General features: G+C 46.1%; 2 protein-coding genes across 2 annotated transcripts; one reads left to right on the forward strand and one right to left on the reverse strand.

The window, feature by feature from the left end:
• Window positions 1–2319: 2319 nt before the first annotated feature.
• LOC125550555 (endoglucanase 10) lies at window positions 2320–5670 on the forward strand. Its single transcript, XM_048713578.1, has 6 exons — window positions 2320–2891; window positions 3331–3638; window positions 3766–4227; window positions 4441–4576; window positions 4660–4832; window positions 4929–5670. Exons 1-6 carry the CDS (start codon window positions 2513–2515, stop codon window positions 5334–5336), a joined length of 1866 nt encoding a protein of 621 aa, XP_048569535.1. The 5' UTR covers window positions 2320–2512; the 3' UTR covers window positions 5337–5670.
• Window positions 5671–5891: 221 nt separating this feature from the next.
• LOC125550556 (pentatricopeptide repeat-containing protein At1g77405) lies at window positions 5892–7675 on the reverse strand. Its single transcript, XM_048713579.1, has one exon. The coding sequence runs from the start codon at window positions 7637–7639 to the stop codon at window positions 6398–6400; it is 1242 nt and encodes a 413-aa protein (XP_048569536.1). The 5' UTR covers window positions 7640–7675; the 3' UTR covers window positions 5892–6397.
• Between the last annotated feature and the right edge of the window lie 14086 nt (window positions 7676–21761).

The raw sequence follows: 21761 nt of genomic DNA on the forward strand, positions 1-21761 counted from the left end.
CCACCGCTCACTGCCTAGAGCATCTCCAATTCTTATTTTCTTTCCATTTTCTTTTAGCATCTCTCCTCTCCACCCTTCACTCCAGCCTCCAGTCTCCAGTGGAGCAACCACCTGCTCTTTTCGGACCTTCCATAAATAAAATCCCAACTACTTTTCTCTCCCCAACGAAAAAAAAAATACTATACCGAATCCTACTGCGATTTTTAGCCTATCCATTCACCAACGTACGCCTTCAGAAAACAAAGACCAAAAGAAAACAAAGATCTCATTCCGGCGATGAGAAAAAGCCGGCTCCTTGGCGCTGGTTCCAGCGGGTTCCTTTTTCGAAAGGAAATAGTAGTACTATAGCAAGTAGCAACGCACATGACCCTGATCTGACCGGCCGGCGTGAGGACACGAGTCGTCTTTGGCAAGCGTCCGTCCGCCCAAGGGATCCCCACCGACAGCTCGCCCAGATCTCGATTTCTTTATCTCATTGCCTCGCCTCGCCCCCAGCAAATTATTTTGTTACGTACTTCCTTCGTTCCACAATGTAGTGCTTCCTCTATCTACGTGCTTTAACTTTGACCGTAAATTTAACTATCAAAATCGATTGCGGCGGGAGCAAAAATTATATCAGTGAATTCGTATTTGAAAGAAGTTTTTAATTATATAATTTTTTTCTCCCGCCGCAGTTGGTCTCGTTAGTTAAATTTATGGTCAAAGTTGGACCTCGAAAAACGCGGGCGCATTATATTTTGGAATGGAGGGAGTACTACGTATACTACAAGCTGCTGGTAGTACATTACTATAAATAATATTTTCTTTGCTGCTGCTGCTGCTGCATAGTCCCCGTCCTGCCACTGCCAAGAGGAGCTTGAGTAATCAGCCCAGCTTGTGAAGAGAGTGACCCCTCACCAGTTAAGTTGTGCAGTGCGGTGCACACATCAAGGCGTTCATTCAATTGCGTCTTACTTCCACAACCATTGCTCTTCCCAATTTCTGTATGTATTTGTGCGATTTCCATGCCAGAAACTAACAACAACAAAACGACTACAATACTATACTTGCGGTGTACCATCCTTGTACGTGAAGAGGCAGTAATGCACGGCGGCAATGGCAAGAGATGCACGCACCAGCAATTAGTGGCTTGTCAGTACTACTGATGCATATTGAAGTAGCCGCAGCTAGCCTGGCAGCACTGGGTTTTGTTTTTGTTTAGAGCAAGCTAGCTAGCCATGTCAGGCGTCGCCGTACTGTTTGTCGCAAAAATTTAATTTATATATATCAGGCTATCGTGGCACCAACAACATTCCCAACCCCTACTGCTTTGTCGGCCTCACTAGCTAGCTCCTAATCAAATCCTGTTTGATAATATTGCTGGTGTGGTTAGATTTGGGTGGATGGCTAGCGTAGCTAGCCAGGAATCATCATCCCATTATAATACATGCTACAAGGATCTTGCAGGTGACGCATGTCCTGGGACGCAGTGGATAGAGTTTTTAAAGCACGGTCGGTAGTATACTTCGGAGAAAAAATAGAGAAAAACGGCGTACATTCAGAGCAACGGGCATCTACTATATGCTAGACGTACGTGGTCGTACCTTTCCCCGTCCCCGCCACATGCGGCATGGCCGTCTTCTTCCCCTCCACTTCAAGTATCCAACCAACCCTCTCCCCCACGTAGCTACTACTCCCAAACTATTATCCATTCCACAGAGGCAGGCACGCAGAATGGAAAAAAAGGGAGAAACTCAAAGAAAGACGCATGCCCAAACACAGGCAGGAGCACCCGAATCGCATGGCTTTGCTTCAAGCTTGGAGCAACGGCAACCGCTCACTTCTGCAAAGCTAGCCAAGCAAAGCAACGGAGGAGGAGGAGGCAAAAGTTAGCTAGCCTGGCTAGGAGAACTGTCGCCCTCTTTGCATTATTGGCACCTGCGCAGTAAAATCTCTCTCGCTACGTACGTGGACGCAGTTCGAGAAGCCATCCATCTAGAGACGACCGTGCCTGGTGCGCCCCAGATGGCTGGCGATCCCAGATCTACTGCACCAAAAGTTAATGCTCGCCGGCCGGCCGGACAGTAACAAAATGAGGAGGCGCACGAGCCCAGCTGCAGCCGAGCCCCACGGGGTGCAGGGTACAGGGTACAGAGGCGAGTGAAGTGGAGTGGCCACCACACACGGCCTCCACTGTAAGCGGCGCACCTAGAACCAGAGCCGGAGCCAACCCATCCGATAGCGGCAACGAGACCAAACCGAAAAGACGGGCCAAGGGGGCGACGAAAGCTACGCCCCAACCACCACCCCGACCCCTCCCTCCGTTTCACTTCATCATAACATAGCGCCGTGCCATCGCTCACCACCACCCCGGACGGACATCATTCATTCATTCGCAGTACCACCACCACCTTCGTCTCCCCCCTCTCCACCCACACTCCCTCCAATTGAGAAACAGCCCCGTCGTCCTCCTCCGGCCATTGCCGTCGCGAACTAGGCAGCAAGGAGGCGGCCGGCGAAAGGCGGCGGCAGGATGTTCGGGCGGGACCCGTGGGGCGGGACGCTGGAGATCTCGAACGCGGACTCGGCGACGGACGACGACCGGAGCCGGGACCTGGACCGGGGCGCCATGATGCGGCACCAGCTGGACGAGACGCAGCAGAGCTGGCTGCTGGCCGGCCCGGGCGACCAGGCCGGGAAGAAGAAGAAGAAGTACGTGGACATCGGCTGCATGGTCATCGACCGCAAGATCTTCATGTGGACCATCGGCCTCATCCTCGGCGTCGGCCTCTTCGTCGGCTTCGTCATGATGATCGTCAAGCTCGTCCCGCACAAGAAGCCGCCGCCGCCGCCCCCCGACCAGTACACCCTCGCGCTCCACAAGGCGCTCATGTTCTTCAACGCCCAGCGATGTGAGTTTTCCCAGCTGCTTCTTCTTCTTCTTCCTTTTTTCACCTGCATCTTTTTTACTACCTTTGCTTCGATTTCCACCTCTTGTTCGTCCCTTTCCTCTCCCTGCACTGCACCGGCCCGAGACCAGATCCGCTTTTGCGTGGTGCCAACGGGGGGGCATGCAAACAATTCTAGTTATTGTAGCTCTTTGTCCTCCTCTCGCCTCCTCGCCACCTCATCATGTCCTCCTACATTTAGCATGTCTGGGATGGTGAGATCTGGCTGAGTTACTACGTATGCCCATATTTTACCGGAAGAAACTTCACCTTGGGAAAAGTAACTATTGTCTCCATACGTATCTGAAAAAGTATAGGCAAAAGGAACTATCTATTCATACGAGAGCAAAAATGGAGCGCACCTTCTGAGTTCTGACGTTATGTCGTGGTCTGAAATTGTCAGCTGGTCATCTGCCCAAGCACAACGGCGTGAGCTGGAGGGGCAACTCCGGCATGAAGGACGGCCTCTCGGACAGCACCGTCAAGAAGAGCTTGGTCGGAGGCTTCTACGACGCAGGCGACGCCATCAAGTTCAATTACCCCATGGCCTGGTCCATGACCATGCTCAGCTGGACGGTCATCGAGTACAGGGCCAAGTACGAGGCCATCGGCGAGCTCGACCATGTCAAGGAGATCATCAAGTGGGGCACCGACTACATGCTCAAGACCTTCAACTCGTCCGCCGACACCATCGACCGGATCGTCGCCCAGGTTCGTAGAGGCTGATCATCTCGGTTGCGCCGATTTGCTTTGTCGTGTGTCCGGGAAATTGGGCACCAGATCTGCTCAATTGAGTAAAGTTTCAGCTCACTGATGTCATATGAACTTCTTGTTGCAGGTCGGCGTGGGTGACACCTCCAAAGGCCCCATGCCGAACGACCACTACTGCTGGATGAGACCAGAGGACATTGATTACAAGAGGCCTGTCATCGAGTGCCACTCTTGCTCGGATCTTGCCGCTGAAATGGCTGCCGCCCTTGCCGCAGCTTCCATAGTGTTCAAGGACAGCAAGACGTACTCTGACAAGCTCGTCCACGGTGCCAAGGCGCTGTACAAGTTCGGTAGGCTGCAGCGCGGCCGATACAGCCCCAATGGCTCTGATCAGTCGCTGTTCTACAATTCCACCAGCTACTGGGATGAGTTTGTGTGGGGCGGTGCGTGGATGTACTTCGCCACGGGGAACACATCATACCTCACCATCGCCACAGCTCCAGGGATGGCGAAGCACGCGGGAGCGTTCTGGATTGGTAGCCCAAACTATGGAGTGTTTACCTGGGATGACAAGCTTCCAGGATCTCAGGTTAGCATACTTCATACCTATGTTCAGTTAACTGGATGTGTTAGAAATACTTAGCATTTAGCACCAAAGGAATAACAAACAAGCAATATGACAGCATCTAAATGAGAAGAGAAAGAACATTAATGCTTTAAAAGGAATCAGAATATTAGTAGAAAATGATGATCAATGTTAATGAAGAATGATCCGACATTAAACACTTTCTACATTATGCAGGTTCTTCTCAGCAGGTTGCGGCTCTTCCTAAGTCCAGGGTATCCTTATGAAGAAATATTAAGGACATTCCACAACCAAACTGACAATGTCATGTGCTCCTATTTACCAGTATTCAATTCATTCAACTTCACTAAAGGTTGGTAATGCCCTTCTTTGTTTTCCACTGCCTCTCTAAATCCACTTCCACACTGGAAAGATAAGTAACCGAATGTTTTGCAGGAGGATTGATACAACTCAACCATGGAGGGCCTCAACCACTTCAGTACGTCGTCAATGCAGCATTCCTTGCCTCTTTGTATGCTGATTACCTGGACACTGCAGATACACCAGGGTGGTATTGTGGACCTAATTTCTATACCACAGATGTCCTCCGCAAGTTTGCAAAGTCACAGGTAGAGTTTTGTACTCAATACTCCTGGACTAAAATAATGTATAATGTACGTTAGCAGGTATCAGTCAATTGACACTCAAAACCCTTCAATTTGCAGCTTGATTACATTCTAGGCAAGAACCCACAAAAGATGAGCTACGTCGTTGGTTTTGGAAAGAAGTACCCCAAGCGCGTTCATCACAGAGGGGCATCAATCCCTCATAACGGTGTCAAGTACGGATGCAAAGGAGGTTTTAAATGGAGGGAGTCTAAGAAAGCAAACCCTAATATCCTCGTCGGAGCAATGGTTGCTGGCCCTGACAAGCATGATGGCTTCAAAGATATCCGCACAAATTACAATTACACAGAGCCTACTCTTGCAGCAAATGCTGGCCTGGTTGCAGCATTGATTTCTCTAGCTGACATCGATACTGGAAGATACTCAATTGATAAGAACACCATCTTCTCAGCAGTTCCCCCAATGTTCCCGACACCCCCACCACCGCCATCAGCTTGGAAACCGTGAAGAGTCAGATCCCTGAACATTTCATAAGCATCAAATGGAGGGAGCAACAGATGGTTGTTTGGTATATACAGCGAAGGCCACGAACAGAAAGCAGACAACATAAGCTTACAGAGTTTCTACTTCTGTATCGGTATGACGGATCAGTATAAATCATCTGTCAGCCATGAACTGGAAGTTGTGTGCAATTTGTGAAACTAAATTTTGGGTCCTTGTTGTTATCCATATTCCGAGTTCGTGTGTGAAGTTCTTTTTGTAGAAATGCTACCTTAGTAAGTCATTTTGTTTTATAGGAGTGACTTATTCGTCACAGTAAAGAATGTGTGACCTTTATACAGCTTGTTTTGACTTGTTTGACATGCATTATACACTTCATGCGTGTGTTCACCAAATTACATTATATAGCAACGGAGAATGCAGTGACTTCTAATATAGATGCAATCCCAATGATGCCATTGCCAAAATTACAAAGCATTAATGTAATTATGAACAGAAAACACACAATTTCACAAACAATTTACTGGCAATTCTGGTAAACTGAACATGTGTAGGCCTGGGTGAGAAAAACAAATTCCTTGTGATGAATGTATATAAAAGAAAATGCGAAATACAAATTTATGATGGTCATGCTGCAAACTACATGATCCCAGAAATGTACAGTAACAAAGGTTTTACCACTTGTAAACAACAACAGGCCAGGCTTGTTGGCTGTTGCACAGCAATTATTCCCGCATCAATTATGATTGTGAGGAGAATCTCACACAACATTTACCTTCTGCACAAATCCACTTCATCTTTGCCTCAGAACAATCCTGTGAGTTCTCATTGGTGGTATTTTGGGCTTCAATCTCATTTTCATCAAGTGATTTTCCCCTGGGATCATCATCTACTCTCAAAGGCAATGCTCTTTCAACAAAGCTTTCTACCCAGGGCACTCCCGATCACAGTCTTCAACAGCTTACACATGCATTAGCATGCCCCTTGGAATTCTCAATCAAGAAGCTTCTGTGTGCAGGATGAACCTCTCCTATGTTAAGTTTGCACAACCTCAATGTTGATCCTGATTATCTTGTCACTGGCCGCATTATGGGTTTCATACGCAGTACATGCTGAAACCTTTCCTTGATGCCATCCTCAATGGAGTGACACAGCTCTGCTGGCAAGGCCTCCTCATCGGCCTTTTCAGTTGCATCCTTCACAAGCTTGTAGGTGTGTTCCCTTGGCAGGTGCCCGCTTTCCGCCATCTCGATCATGAACCGCCTTGCATCCCCGATCCGCCCACTCTCGTATAGCGAATGTATAAGAGGTGTGTACGTGCTTGATGTCGCCATCCCATGCCCCCTCGCCACCATTTCCCTCATCCACTCAACGGCCTTGTCAACCTTATTCACCGCACAGTAATACCTCACAAACGAGTTATATGTCACCCGGTTTGGCAAGCACCCCTTCTTCACCATTTCATCGAACACCTCGTGCGCACGCTCCACGCGGTACGTCTTGCAGAGGCCATTGATATAGCAGTTGTAGGTCACGACGTCCGGCTCCAGCCCCTTCTCCCCCATCCTCCGGAACAGCCTCCCGGCCTCATAGATCCTTCTCCTGGCGGCCTTCCGGCACCCGGTCCCCGCCCCGATCCGGCAGTACCAGGAAATGAGCACGGTGTAGGTGTAGGAGTCAGGCCTGCAGCGCGCGCCGGGGCGCTCCATCTGGTCGAGCAGGAACCTGGCCTCCTTGAACCGGCCGTTCCGGCACAGCGCGGCGAGCAGCGTGTTGTGGCACTGCGCGTCCGGGGAGCACCGGAGCTGGCGCGCGCGGTGGAAGGCGGCGAGGGCCTGCCGCGGGAGGCCCTCCTCGCCGAGCGCGCGGATGACGTCGGTGAGCGCGGCGGTGGAGACGAGCGGGGCGTGCTCGCGGAGGAGGCCGAAGAGCGCGGGGAGCGCGCGGGCGCGGGCGAGGGAGAGCGCGGCGGCGCGGAGCGGGGCCTCGGTGAGCGGGACGGCGCGCGGGTTGGCGGCGTCGGAGTGGGACCAGTTGAGGAAGGCGAGGGTGAGCGCGGCGGCGACCCGGCGGTGGTAGGAGGAGGACGGGGCGGGGAAGGGCCGCTGCGGGCAGAGGCGGCCCGCGGAGCGCGGGAGGATGAGGCGCGGGATGGCGGCGAGCGAGGCGGCGATGGAGGACGGGGAGAAGCCGCGGAAGGTGGGGGACGGGCGGAGCGCGGCGTCGAAGCGGCGGCGCTGGAGGAGGGCCACCAGGAGCTGCGGCACCAGGCGGGACGGCGACGGGGACGGGGCAGTGGAGGAGGACATTTGGTTGCGGTTTTGGAGCCTGGGCTTTGGACTACGGCAGAGGGGTTGGTTTAACCGGGAGAGGCCTCCCCGCTGCAATTTGCAACTGGGCCTGGAAAATAGTTCTTCGGAAATGATAAAAATCTGACTTCGGATTTTTCGAGCATGGCAAATCAAACGTTTTTTATGACAATTATATTGTCCTGAGGATGTCATGCTTGCTAGTAATAAAAATTGTCATCCTTACAACAACACATTTATTATGCTTGCTAAGAAAATTGTCATCCACGACAACGTAATTTGTCTACCCACAAAAAAAAGACAACGTAATTTGTCGTTTCGGACGTTTGGTTTGTCATGCTCAAAAAGTTGATGTTCTTTGAGCTCCGCCTTCTCTTTTGTTGTTCGGAAATGGACTTTGGGTCTTTGCAAACACAATATTTTTTTTTGGATTTTTCTATGTTGCAACATGCATTTGTTGTTCACAATAGCTATATGTAAGTTGGGAGGAGGAACGGTTGGAGAAGGATAGAGTTGGAGGAAGAAGAAAGATGAACAGACGTTGGATCTTAATCTAATGGCCTAGAAAATCGATTTACTTAAAATAATTTATCAGACCACTTACCTATAGTCACTCCCTTTGTTGGTAGTTGAAAGTTGACCCCTCAAAAATTGTTGCTGGGACTTGGAACTTGATTGTTGGCGCGGGTAACAGAAGTTAAAGTCTTGATTTTGCGTGGCTAAAGGTTTATTGACGTTAGCAATTTTGAAGTGACTAGCCTACATACAAGACTAGTTTAAGATAATGTTTTGAATCAATTAGTACTCACTATGTTACAATTTACATTGCGGAGTTGTTTTTAAGACTTTTTTATATAACATTGTGTGTTATAAGATTGAGGCACTTGGAGTCAACGTATTCAAGAGCATTCATAACCAATGGGTCGAATAACAAGAAGCTGAGTATTTGACATAAAAATATCGTAATCAACTTTGCAGAAAACCACATATCTATCGTATTTATTTTTTTATTTGCAAGAATCATTTTCTTACAGTAATAGAACTTTATTGACCACAAGATCAAGAGATCATTTACAAGGCAAGATGAAATAAATGGATGATAGTGTCCCAAAAGGAGAAAGATATAGAGTTAAATGCAGATTTAGTTAGGCAATTCGCCACTTCATTGGCTTCTCTATAACAATGTTGATAATCAACATGGCCACACTCACTTGCTAGTTGATTTGCATTCTATGATCGCAACAACATTAGGATCGAAGTAATCTTCCTCTTTTCGCAATGTTTCAACGGCAAAACAAGCAACCAGACTCAAGAAGCACCTAGTTGCAGTCAATATTCGCAGCCAAATAGATACCATTCCAATTAGCAATTATTTCAGCAGAATCCACACTAGTCACATGGGGTATGAACCAGGTCACCGCCGCAAGGAAATTACCATGATCATTCCTCTTGATTGCAAGGGTTGTGACGCCCCCGATTCAATCGTACACTAATCATACACGCAAACGTGTACGATCAAGATCGGGGACTCACGGGAAGATATCACAACACAACTCTACAAAAAAAATAAGTCATACAAGCATCATATTACAAGCCAGGGCCTCGAGGGCTCGAATACAAGAGCTCGATCATAGACGAGTCAGCGGAAGCAACAATATCTGAGTACAGACATAAGTTAAACAAGTGTGCCTTAAGAAGGCTAGCACAAACTGGGATACAGATCGAAAGAGGCGCAGGCCTCCTGCCTGGGATCCTCCTAAACTACTCCTGGTCGCCGTCCGCGGGCTGCACGTAGTAGTAGGCACCTCCGGTGTAGTAGGAGTCGTCGTCAACGGTGGCGTCTGGCTCCTGGACTCCAGCATCTGGTTGCGACAACCAGAAAGAAAGAAAAGGGAAAAAGGGGGGAAGAAAGCAACCGTGAGTACTCATCCAAAGTACTCGCAAGCAAGGAGCTACACTACATATGCATGGATATATGTGTAAAGGGCCATATCATTGGACTGAACTGCAGAATGCCAGAATAAGAGGGGGATAACTAATCCTATCGAAGACTACGCTTCCGGCAGCCTCCGTCTTGCAGCATGTAGAAGAGAGTAGAATGAAGTCCTCCAAGTAGCATCGCATAGCATAAACCTACCCGACAATCCTCTCCTCATTGCCCTGTTAGAGAGCGACTACCGGGTTATATCTGGCACTTGGAAGGGTGTGTTTTATTAAGTATCCGGTTCTAGTTGTCATAAGGTCAAGGTACAACTCCAAGTCGTCCTGTTACCGAAGATCACGGCTATTCGAATAGATTAACTTCCCTGCAGGGGTGCACCACATAACCCAACACGCTCAATCCCATTTGGCCGGACACACTTTTTTGGGTCATGCCCGGCCTCAGAAGATCAACACATCGCAGCCCTATCTAGGCACAACAGAGAGGCCAGCACGCCGGTCTAAATTCTATGGCGCAGGGGTCTGGGCCCATCGCCCATTGCACACCTGCACGTTGCGAACGCGGCCGGTGAGCAGACCTAGCAACCTCCATTACAAAGGAAGTTGCGTTACGCGGTCCAACCCGGCGCGCGCCGCTCAGTCGCTGACGTCACGAAGGCTTCGGCTGATACCACGACGTCGAGTGCCCATAACTGTCCCCGCGTAGATGGTTAGTGCGTATAGGCCAGTAGCCAGACTCAGATCAAATATCAAGAACTCGTTAAGCGTGTTATTTTGAAATAACCGCGAACGCCGACCAGGGCCAGGCCCACCTCTCTCCTAAGTGGTCTCAACCTGCCCTGTCGCTTCGCCACAAAGATCCACACAGAGGGCCGTTGGGACAAAGGTCCTTTCAGCCCCCAATCCGTGAATCACTCGCGGGTGCTCCACAAGCCGACCCGTCTTTAGTCACCACATGTATCATGTATAAAGTATACAGTATATACCCGTGATCACCTCCCGAGTGATCACGGCCCGATAGTATAGCACAGCAGATGGACAAGAATGTAGGGCCACTGATGGAAAACTAGCATCCTATGCTAAGCATTAGGATTGCAGGTAAAGGTAACAATAGTAGTAGCAAGGACAGGTTATGCATCAGAATAGGATTAACGGAAAGCAGTAACATGCTACACTACTCTAATGCAAGCAGTATAGAGGAGAGTAGGCGATATCTGGTGATTAAGGGGGGGCTTGCCTGGTTGCTCTGGCAAGGAGGGGTCGTCGTCGACGTAGTCGATCACAAGGGCAGCATCGGTCTCGGGGTCTATCGGAGAGAAGAGGGGGAAGAAACAGTAAATATAAAGCAAACATAGCACCACAAAGCATAACATGGCAATAAGATGTGCCGGGTGTGACCTAACGCGGTAGGAGGTGATACCGGCGAATGGGGGAAACATCCGGGAAAGTATCCCCGGTGTTTCGCGTTTTCGGACAGATGAACCGGAGGGAAAAAGTTGCATGTTCGCTATGCAAGGGATGTGTGGCGGACGAACGGGCTGCGCATCCGGGTTTGTCTCGTCGTTCTGAGCAACTTTCATGTACAAAATTTTTTCATCCGAACTACGATTTATTTTATAATGATTTTTCAAAACTTAATTGAATTCTTGGGATTAATATATTTAGCTTAAACCGAACTGACTAAGTTAAATTTGACTAGTCAAAGGGCAGGTGTGGCCCACATGTCATAGACTATTTACCTAAACAATTAAACAAATCTAACTTATTTAAAAGGGCCTACATGTCATCTACTACTAGACTAACTTAACACTAATTAAAACCTAGCAGTACTAATCTAAGCTAGGGCCGGCCACTAATGGGCATAGCCCAACCGGCCACACGCATGATGCACACATACACACACAGGAGCACACGGCCATGGCCAACTGTACGCACACACACTACGCAGAACACACTCACCCACACATAGCTCTGTTTTCTGCTAACAAAAGATAGCATTTTGTGATTTTCATCGAATTTAATCTATGCACTAAAAGGATTTGGTCCAATGGAAACATTTGAGCATTGTCAAGTGTACTACCCGCACATATTTATTTTAACTATGTTAGGCTTGATCTAGTTGCTGTTTTGAGGTTGTTTAGAGGGCCAGTCAGCATAATAGATGCATAGTTGGCTACTGCTACAGTAGCTGGATGTTACTGTAGCAGAGGAGCAGCAGCGGGCAGAGGAGCAGCAGCAGTGCAGCGGCGCGGCGATGCTGGAGGTGGGCGTGGCCGGGCGTGGGCTCGACCACCCACTCAATGCACACACACACACTGCATGCACGCACTCACCACACACACAGCACGCCCGCACGCACACGGTGGCGCACCGCACGAGCGGCAGAGGCGGCGCGCGGGCAGAGCAGCCAGTGGGGCGCACAGGCGAGCGCGGCGCTACGGGGCCCTACGCGCGTGCTGAGCACGACTGCGAGCTCGGACGAGCGCATCGGCGAGCGTGGCCACGACGAGGAGCTCGACGGCGGCGCTGTGTTCGGACACCGTAGAAGCGGCGAGCTACGGGCGCAGCAATTTAAAGGAGGAAAAGGAAGAGGTGACGGAGCTCACCGAGCGGCTCAAGGTGGCCCGTGGAAGATTAGTAGCAGCAGAGTCGCCGGAGACGGAGGACGATCGCCGGCGGCCGAAGCAAAGGGAACGGCTCGATCCGCGGCGTAGCAGAGCTCTCCTACTCGCGCTCGTGGTTGAGGACGATGTAGTCGAGACTGGTGGAGACGATGGACAGGACGGCGAAGCGATGCGATGGCTGTGGCCGCGTGGACGACGGAGAACGGCGGCGACCGCGTCGGTCTCCTCACCAGAACGAAGGAGAGGGAGAGGAGAGAGGTGGATCTGGGGGAGGAGAGGCGCAAGTGGGGGGTGGGAAGGCGTCCCGAGGCGCGCTCGTGGCGGCCTTATCCCCTCCGCGGCGCGCTGTAGCGACGGAGCCGGCGAGGTGGTCCGGCGGGAACGGGCGCCCGGCTCGGGTCGGGGGAACAGGGGGATGAGAGAGTTGACCGGGGGGAGTGGGCCACTAGGCCGGCTCGGGTGGGCCGAGGCCTAGAGGGCAGGAGGCTTTCTTTCCCCTTTTCTTTTTCTTTTAAAACTTTTCTAATTTCATTTAACAGCAGCCTTTTGCATTTTCTTTTGCACTAATTATCTTTTGCAAAAATGTGCCACTGGTGAAAAAAAATACTAGGGGCAGTGGTGCACTGCCACCATAAGCTTGGGATTTATTTGAATCCATTTGGAATTTTCATAAATGGAGTGGCATTTTAAAATGCTAGAATTGCACTGGATTAATTGCTACTGCTCATTTTAGCAACATAGTGATGTTCCTTTTCTTAACATCAAATTGTTTTGGAATATCTTCTAAATAATGAACATTTTTTCCGCAACTTTTTTTACAACTTCAAATTTCACTTTGAATTAGAATAGAATTCAGAGAAGGGATTTGAGTTAAGATATTACCCCTAACATGATTAAGCTTTGTAAATCAAGATGATTAGGCACTGATCATAAGGGATTACTGTAGTGTGATGCTGGGGATGTTACAAGGGTAGATCTCTCACAAGATTGCACCGATTCTCCTATCACCAATTGTCTTTGTTGCCACCAGGTGAACCACGCTACAACAGATGCAAGCTCCGATGATTGGCTGCCTCCAGTCATAGTCTACAACTTAGACACTTTACAAGAAGCACTTTGAAGAGTGAGCGCTCATTGACACTCTTAATCTCAGGGAGTCCAACTTTTAAGGTATGTAGCACATGGTAACCATTGGCAGCTGTAAAATGGTTGCCATGTGCGTTTTTTCCTCTCTCTCTCCGATTCTGGGTTGCTGTGTGCAAAGCTTCACTATCACCACTGCCTAGTTCCTACTCCATGCCCAACGCTAGATTGCTCGGATTTTGGCCGGAGGTAGCAACTCGATGGGACGACACACACCTCGTGACACTATAATAGATTGATTTTTTATGATTGGGAATATCATACAAATAGCGTATAACTAGGTTGTCCTGTCCATGACATGTCGCTAAACAATATCAAAGCTCTTATACCAATTGGAAGGATCGACAGGTCGACTAGAGGGGGGTGAATACGAACTATAAATTTTAAGCTTAACTTCAATTTTTTTGGTCAATTCGGATAAAGTAAATTCTCTAGATATGCAACTAGGTAAGAATAACCTATATGGCAAGCAAGCTCAATGCAAAGTATGCCAGGCAACAATCTAATTAGCCATCCAAGAAGCATACAAAAGCAAGTACCATGCGAGAAATGATTAATCACAAGTGAGTCGAGGATGAGAAATTTATCCCCAAGTTCATACTCTTTGGGATGTGTTAATCTCCATTGGAGTTGTGCCGAAGCCAAAGCTCCGGAACACCAACAAGTGGCTCACAATATTCTCACTCTGAGTCACCCAATGCATGAGCCTCAATCACTCGGAGTTGGTCTTAAAGGCGACCACGACACCTTTACAAACTTCTTAAAGTACACCACAAGCAAGGAAGCTTTCAAGGATGACCTATACTACCTAGAAGCCCAAGCTCCAAGAGTGACAAGTGTTGATGAAGAAATTGAGCGGGTAGCACGAATCGATTTTAGTGAAAGTGCGGATTGGGTCTTGCCTTTCTATCCCCGAAGAATAAAATAGTTTGAGCGGGATTTCTGCCTTGCGGTTCCATTGTTGCCTTCACCCGTCAGAGTTGCAGCCTAACTGGTGCTCCAGCAGCACGCACACTCTCCGCGAGTTATCTCTCCTGCCCGCTGCCGGTGGTCCAGTCTTGGAGCTAGCTAGGGCATGGCCGCCAGTCACTACCACTGGCTCGCTGGTGGTCTCGAGTCAAACATAGCCGGACAGGTAAGCCAGCTCGCAGCGATCATGTCGTGTTTTCCTTCACGAGCCGTGCAAACCTGTTTATGGCCCTTGAAGATAATTTTCTTGTTTATGATAATGGAGGGAACTAAGTAGACGGCGAGACCTCCTATTCAGCGCCTTGTGCGCCAGTTGGTAGCTTAGCACTCACTCGCTAGGACCTGCCAAATAAGCGGGTTGCCCTCTGCTTGACTGGTTGACTTTGGGGAAAAACATTGAATTTGACCTTTTTTCAAATTAAAAAAGCACCTAAATTGGAAAATGAATCATGGATTGAAAAAAGTTCACAAAATTTAAAAAGTTTATGGGTTATAAGAAAAAGTTAATGAATGTGAAAAAAGTTTGCAAAATTTAGAAAAGTTCACAAATTTGAAAAACTTCATTTATTTGATAAAATTTTGCAGATTTGAGAAAGTTCATGCATTTTTAAAATAAGAGTAAACAAATAATAAAAAGTTCAAAAAATGAATCCTAAAAAAGTTCATGAATTTTAAAATTGTTCACAGAAAATCAAAAAATCAAAAAATAATATATGGAAAAAACCGGAAAGGAAAACAAAATAAAATAAAACCCTGTAGAGAAAATCCAGCAAAAAAACATATAAAAAACCTGAACCGGAAGCATCCAGTAGCTTCCTAAAACCAAAGCTAGTTGGAGGGTTTAATGGGCGTGTGTGTGCGCTGTGTCCGCCTAAGGAAGAAAACCGCGCTCAAGGCGGCTAATAGGAAGCACGGTAAATGTATTAGGCCTTTGAAGCTAGAAAACGGCCTAGCTGGCCCACTTAGTGATTCTCTCATATTTTTCTTCCACAGAGTGTTTCCGGGACTTCCTATTCCGCGCCTTCAACGCCGTCTAACCCAACTGCTCGCTGCAGCGCCCTGGTGGGCTGGCTCACGAACGCGCAACGCCAGCGGAAAAATCCTAAAAAATATTGTCACGCCGAGGATTCAAAGTCACACCCTTGCTTTCCTACACCCGCTCGGCTAACCAATAAGGCTACCAGGTACTCCCTCCGTTTCAAAATAGATAACCCAACTTTATACTAAAGCTAGTACAAAGTTGAGCCATCTATCTTAGAACGAAGAGAGTACTAGTTATCCATAGTACCTCGAAAAGAGCTAAGGACAATAGTAGCTGCGCTATTCCAAACAATGTAAGTTCAGAGATTAAAAAAATGTTCACGAATATATTTTTTTGAAAAGAAAAGGCTCACGTATTCAAAAAAGTTCACGGATAATGAAAATGTTCACTAATTTAAGAACAAAGTTCACGGAATTTTAAAAAGATCACTAATTTAAGAAAAAATCATGAGTTTGAATTTTTTTACGGATTCAAAAAAGTTCATGAAATACAAAAAAAGTTCAAGAAAATTGAAAAAAGTTCACTAATTTGAGAAAAAGTTCATCAATTTGTAAAATACTCCGTCCATCCCAAAAAAATTGTCCCCCAAATAGATGTATCTAGCATCAAGTTAGTGCTAGATACATCCATATGAGGAACAACCTTGGGACACGTTTTTTCAGACGGAGGGAGTAGTTCATCAAATTCGAAAAATGTCCGTTGATTTTGAATAAAAATCCAATTTGAAAAGGCTCATCAATTTTTTTTAAAAAACTTCATCAAATTAAAAAAAAATCATCCATTTTGAGAAAAGGTTAACGAATTTAAAATAACTGCGCATTAAAGAAAACAAAAGGATGAGAAAAAAGAAAAGAACCGAACTGAAAAATCAAATAAAAGAAAGAAAATTACATTAATGTGGCGATGGCTTGGTGTTTTGAATGTCCGGTTCGACACCGAACGCCCTCACTTTTTTGACGTAAAACAGGAAAAAACTGGAATGGGCCGGGCCAGCTTTGAGTGCTTCAGACGCCCATTTACAAAATGAACTGTAACGGACGCCTGAAGCGCCAAATAGGATGCAAAATGCACTGTAACGGTGTCTGAAGCGTCAAATAGGATGTGCCAGTGTTTCCAGCTCCTCAAAAAATGAGTGTTTGTTCCGTACTTCTTCGACGATTTTGATGGCATTGGTAGCTCGTCGGAGTTCATGTGTGTGTCCGCATCAAGCCCGGGCACTTGCCCAAGGTGCATGCACGATAAAATTGCCTCTCGTGAAAAGTACGAGGACGTGACGATCACATTTTTGGTATTTTTAAGTGTCGCATTACGAAAAAGACAACGCCCGCACCTTTTTTGGCGCTTGTAAAACAGGAAAAAAAACTGGAACAAGCCGGGCTAGCTTGGAGTGTTTCAGGCGACCATTTGCAAAATGGATTGTAACAGGCGCCTGAAGCGCCAAATAGGATGCGCCAGTGTTTCCAGCCCCTAAAAAAATGAGTGTTCGTTCCGTACTACATCGACGATTTTGATGGCATTTGTAGCTCGTCTGAGTTCATGTGTGTGGCTGCATCGAGCCCAGGCACTTGCCCAAGATGCATGTACGATAAAATTGCCTCTGGTGGAAGGTACGAGGATTTACAATCATATTTTTGGTATTTGTAAATCCTCATCGGCTGAAGACATCGAATTTGAGGCCCAAGGTGCACGGGGTTGACCCCGGCCAACGCTCCACAACGATATGTGCTCTGCCGCCTGCTGCAGTGGTTTCTCGGCTCACAAAATAGTGATGTGATGGTGCTCCGACGACTGTCCAGTCTGTGGTGTTTGTCTCCTACTCCTCCGGCGACGTTGTTGCTGGTGAACGATGGCAGGCAAACATTTGGTTCTGCAATCAACCCCCTCAAGGATCAATTTGTAAATTTCTTTTATGTGGGTGTTTTTTGCTGATGTGCTGTGACGGTTGTCCTTTCTGGAATTGTCTAGTGTGAACTACGTGTGTTGTAAATTTCAATATTATATTATAAACACGTGGTTTTCTTTAGAAAAAATGGATAAATGCTAAGCTCCTTCACTAAATTTCGTCTGGCTTTTTCGTTGGGAAGGCCGGGGCAGTATACTAGCAGTAACTGGTAGTGTTTCATTCAGTTTTCTTTCCAGCTCTCGGGACACACTAATAGGATGGACCTAATAGTAATACTCCCTCCATTTTTATTTATTCCGCATTAGATTTGACTAAAGTCAAATTATGTCTAATCAAGTTTATAGAAAAGAATAAAACCCTTTCCCATAACTTATCTATATGACGTGGAAGTACATTTAATAATTGAATCTAATGTTATTGATTTGTTATTGTATATGTTCATATTTTTATCGATAAACTTAGTCACAGTTTATGAAGTTTGACTTTGACCAAAGCTACTATTTGAAGTAAATAAAAACGGAGGGGATAACTGACTAGCTATTTGTACATACGGAAATTCACAAGGACATGCAGGTACGTGGGCATGCACCTGCACGGAGGACGTACTACGCGAGTGAGGCTGTGTGTTGTAATTGCCGCTGGCTACGAGCCTAGGAGGCTAGGACTTGGCTTCAGTGAGTAACAATAACAGTAATAATAACATTGACTAAAGCCGTGTTTGCTGGCTACAACGGAGAATCGCCTGCACAAGCCGTGCCAACTAACCCGGTGCACTAATTTAGTTCCCCCACCAAATGTAGCCTGTCTCTTTCATTGCTGCTTCTTTGCCGCTGGCCGGTACTACAAAACCTACACCCTAAGGCTAAACGCTAAGCCACTTAACTAAATTTTGCATGACATTTTGTCTGAATTTTGTCTAAGGGTCAAAAAAAGTTGTCTGACTTTTTCAGTGGGAAGGCCGGGGCAGTACACTAGTAGTTACTGGTCGTGTTTCTTTCAGTTCTCTTTCCAGCTCTCATACCACACTGATAGGATGGAGGCATGGAGCTAATCCTAACTGGCTAGCTATATATAGATATACTTGTTACTGGCAACAAGCCGAATGTGAGGGTTGTATCATGAAGCAATGTGCTAAAAAACCGGTGCCAACCTAAGCTCTTTTTTTTCAGCCGCGGTGCCAACCTAAGCTAGTCCAGGTGCTAGCTTAGTCTAACCATCGTAGGAGGGTGTCCAAGCTAGAAATCTTATGGCACCGATGCCACGGTTGGGACCGAAACCAAGCAAACACTCCTATATGAGACGCAATGTGAATAAAATTCTCCCTTTAATCCATATTAATTGACGCTGGTTTAGTATAAAGTTGCATTAAGTTTGTTTGTATTAAACCAGCGCCGATTACTATGGATTGAACGAACTAATATTTTTTGTCCGAGCAAGGAGAAGAGACAAATGAGAGATCGCACTAAATTGTTTGAACCAGGGTTGTGAACGAGCCAAGTTTGAGTGAATCCTTTCAGATTTGACTAGGGCTTGGTAGAAGCTTGAGTCGAGCTTGAGCAAGTCCGAGCTAGACTTCGAGCTGGATGATATGCTCGAGCTCGGCGAGAAAAAAGCTTGTGAAGGCTAGACAAGTTTTAAGTTTTGGTTCATGAAACTTATGATTTTGTCGGTCGCAACTTCTGAAACTTATGATTTTGTCGGTCGCTCGTACCAAGTTTCACGATTGAAACTTAAAACTTGCGATTTTGTCGGTTGCAGCTTCTTGAACTTACGGTTTTTCTGATCGCTTGTACAAAGTTTCAGAGTCGAAACTTAAAACTTATGATTTTGTCGGTCGCTCGTACCAAGTTTCACGATTGAAACTTAAAACTTGCGATTTTGTCGGTTGCAGCTTCTTGAACTTACGGTTTTTCTGATCGCTTGTACAAAGTTTCAGAGTCGAAACTTAAAACTTATGATTTTGTCGGTCGCTCGTACCAAGTTTCACGATTGAAACTTAAAACTTGCGATTTTGTCGGTTGCAGCTTCTTGAACTTACGGTTTTTCTGATCGCTTGTACAAAGTTTCAGAGTCGAAACTTAAAACTTATGATTTTGTCGGTCGCTCCTACCCAAATTTACAAATTCTGATCGCTTGTACAAAGTTTCAGAGTCGAAACTTAAAACTTATGATTTTGTCGGTCGCTCGTACCAAGTTTCACGATTGAAACTTAAAACTTGCGATTTTGTCGGTTGCAGCTTCTTGAACTTACGGTTTTTCTGATCGCTTGTACAAAGTTTCAGAGTCGAAACTTAAAACTTATGATTTTGTCGGTCGCTCGTACCAAGTTTCACGATTGAAACTTAAAACTTGCGATTTTGTCGGTTGCAGCTTCTTGAACTTACGGTTTTTCTGATCGCTTGTACAAAGTTTCAGAGTCGAAACTTAAAACTTATGATTTTGTCGGTCGCTCGTACCAAGTTTCACGATTGAAACTTAAAACTTGCGATTTTGTCGGTTGCAGCTTCTTGAACTTACGGTTTTTCTGATCGCTTGTACAAAGTTTCAGAGTCGAAACTTAAAACTTATGATTTTGTCGGTCGCTCGTACCAAGTTTCACGATTGAAACTTAAAACTTGCGATTTTGTCGGTTGCAGCTTCTTGAACTTACGGTTTTTCTGATCGCTTGTACAAAGTTTCAGAGTCGAAACTTAAAACTTATGATTTTGTCGGTCGCTCGTACCAAGTTTCACGATTGAAACTTAAAACTTGCGATTTTGTCGGTTGCAGCTTCTTGAACTTACGGTTTTTCTGATCGCTTGTACAAAGTTTCAGAGTCGAAACTTAAAACTTATGATTTTGTCGGTCGCTCGTACCAAGTTTCACGATTGAAACTTAAAACTTGCGATTTTGTCGGTTGCAGCTTCTTGAACTTACGGTTTTTCTGATCGCTTGTACAAAGTTTCAGAGTCGAAACTTAAAACTTATGATTTTGTCGGTCGCTCGTACCAAGTTTCACGATTGAAACTTAAAACTTGCGATTTTGTCGGTTGCAGCTTCTTGAACTTACGGTTTTTCTGATCGCTTGTACAAAGTTTCAGAGTCGAAACTTAAAACTTATGATTTTGTCGGTCGCTCGTACCAAGTTTCACGATTGAAACTTAAAACTTGCGATTTTGTCGGTTGCAGCTTCTTGAACTTACGGTTTTTCTGATCGCTTGTACAAAGTTTCAGAGTCGAAACTTAAAACTTATGATTTTGTCGGTCGCTCGTACCAAGTTTCACGATTGAAACTTAAAACTTGCGATTTTGTCGGTTGCAGCTTCTTGAACTTACGGTTTTTCTGATCGCTTGTACAAAGTTTCAGAGTCGAAACTTAAAACTTATGATTTTGTCGGTCGCTCGTACCAAGTTTCACGATTGAAACTTAAAACTTGCGATTTTGTCGGTTGCAGCTTCTTGAACTTACGGTTTTTCTGATCGCTTGTACAAAGTTTCAGAGTCGAAACTTAAAACTTATGATTTTGTCGGTCGCTCGTACCAAGTTTCACGATTGAAACTTAAAACTTGCGATTTTGTCGGTTGCAGCTTCTTGAACTTACGGTTTTTCTGATCGCTTGTACAAAGTTTCAGAGTCGAAACTTAAAACTTATGATTTTGTCGGTCGCTCGTACCAAGTTTCACGATTGAAACTTAAAACTTGCGATTTTGTCGGTTGCAGCTTCTTGAACTTACGGTTTTTCTGATCGCTTGTACAAAGTTTCAGAGTCGAAACTTAAAACTTATGATTTTGTCGGTCGCTCGTACCAAGTTTCACGATTGAAACTTAAAACTTGCGATTTTGTCGGTTGCAGCTTCTTGAACTTACGATTTTTCTGATCGCTTGTACAAAGTTTCAGAGTCGAAACTTAAAACTTATGATTTTGTCGGTCGCTCGTACCAAGTTTCACGATTGAAACTTAAAACTTGCGATTTTGTCGGTTGCAGCTTTCTTGAACTTACGATTTTTCTGATCGCTTGTACAAAGTTTCAGAGTCGAAACTTAAAACTTATGATTTTGTCGGTCGCTCGTACCAAGTTTCACGATTGAAACTTAAAACTTGCGATTTTGTCGGTTGCAGCTTCTTGAACTTACGATTTTTCTGATCGCTTGTACAAAGTTTCAGAGTCGAAACTTAAAACTTATGATTTTGTCGGTCGCTCGTACCAAGTTTCACGATTGAAACTTAAAACTTGCGATTTTGTCGGTTGCAGCTTCTTGAACTTACGATTTTTCTGATCGCTTGTACAAAGTTTCAGAGTCGAAACTTAAAACTTATGATTTTGTTGGTCGTAGGTTATGAAACATACTATTTTATGCCCGCTCGTACCAAGTTTCACAAGTTGGAAGTGAACAAAAGTTTTAAAACTCATCGAAGCGTTTTCAGAATAGCCATTGTCAGCAGAAACACAAATATAAAAAAATCAAAAGCCAAAAGAAAAAGGGGTTGCCACAAAATAATACTATTGCACTTCGCACCA

The sequence above is a fragment of the Triticum urartu genome, chromosome 4 (genome assembly GCF_003073215.2).
Source record: "Triticum urartu cultivar G1812 chromosome 4, Tu2.1, whole genome shotgun sequence".
Classification (NCBI taxonomy): Eukaryota; Viridiplantae; Streptophyta; class Magnoliopsida; order Poales; family Poaceae; genus Triticum; species Triticum urartu.

Excerpts from the sequence above, each read along its gene's own strand:
- LOC125550555 (XM_048713578.1), top strand. The coding sequence starts at position 2,513 with ATGTTCGGGCGGGACCCGTGGGGCGGGACGCTGGAGATCTCGAACGCG. Across the intron at positions 3,639-3,765 it reads TCGACCGGATCGTCGCCCAG|GTCGGCGTGGGTGACACCTC; the intron begins GTTCGTAGAGGC and ends TTCTTGTTGCAG. Across the intron at positions 4,228-4,440 it reads ACAAGCTTCCAGGATCTCAG|GTTCTTCTCAGCAGGTTGCG; the intron begins GTTAGCATACTT and ends TACATTATGCAG.
- LOC125550556 (XM_048713579.1), bottom strand. The coding sequence starts at position 7,639 with ATGTCCTCCTCCACTGCCCCGTCCCCGTCGCCGTCCCGCCTGGTGCCG.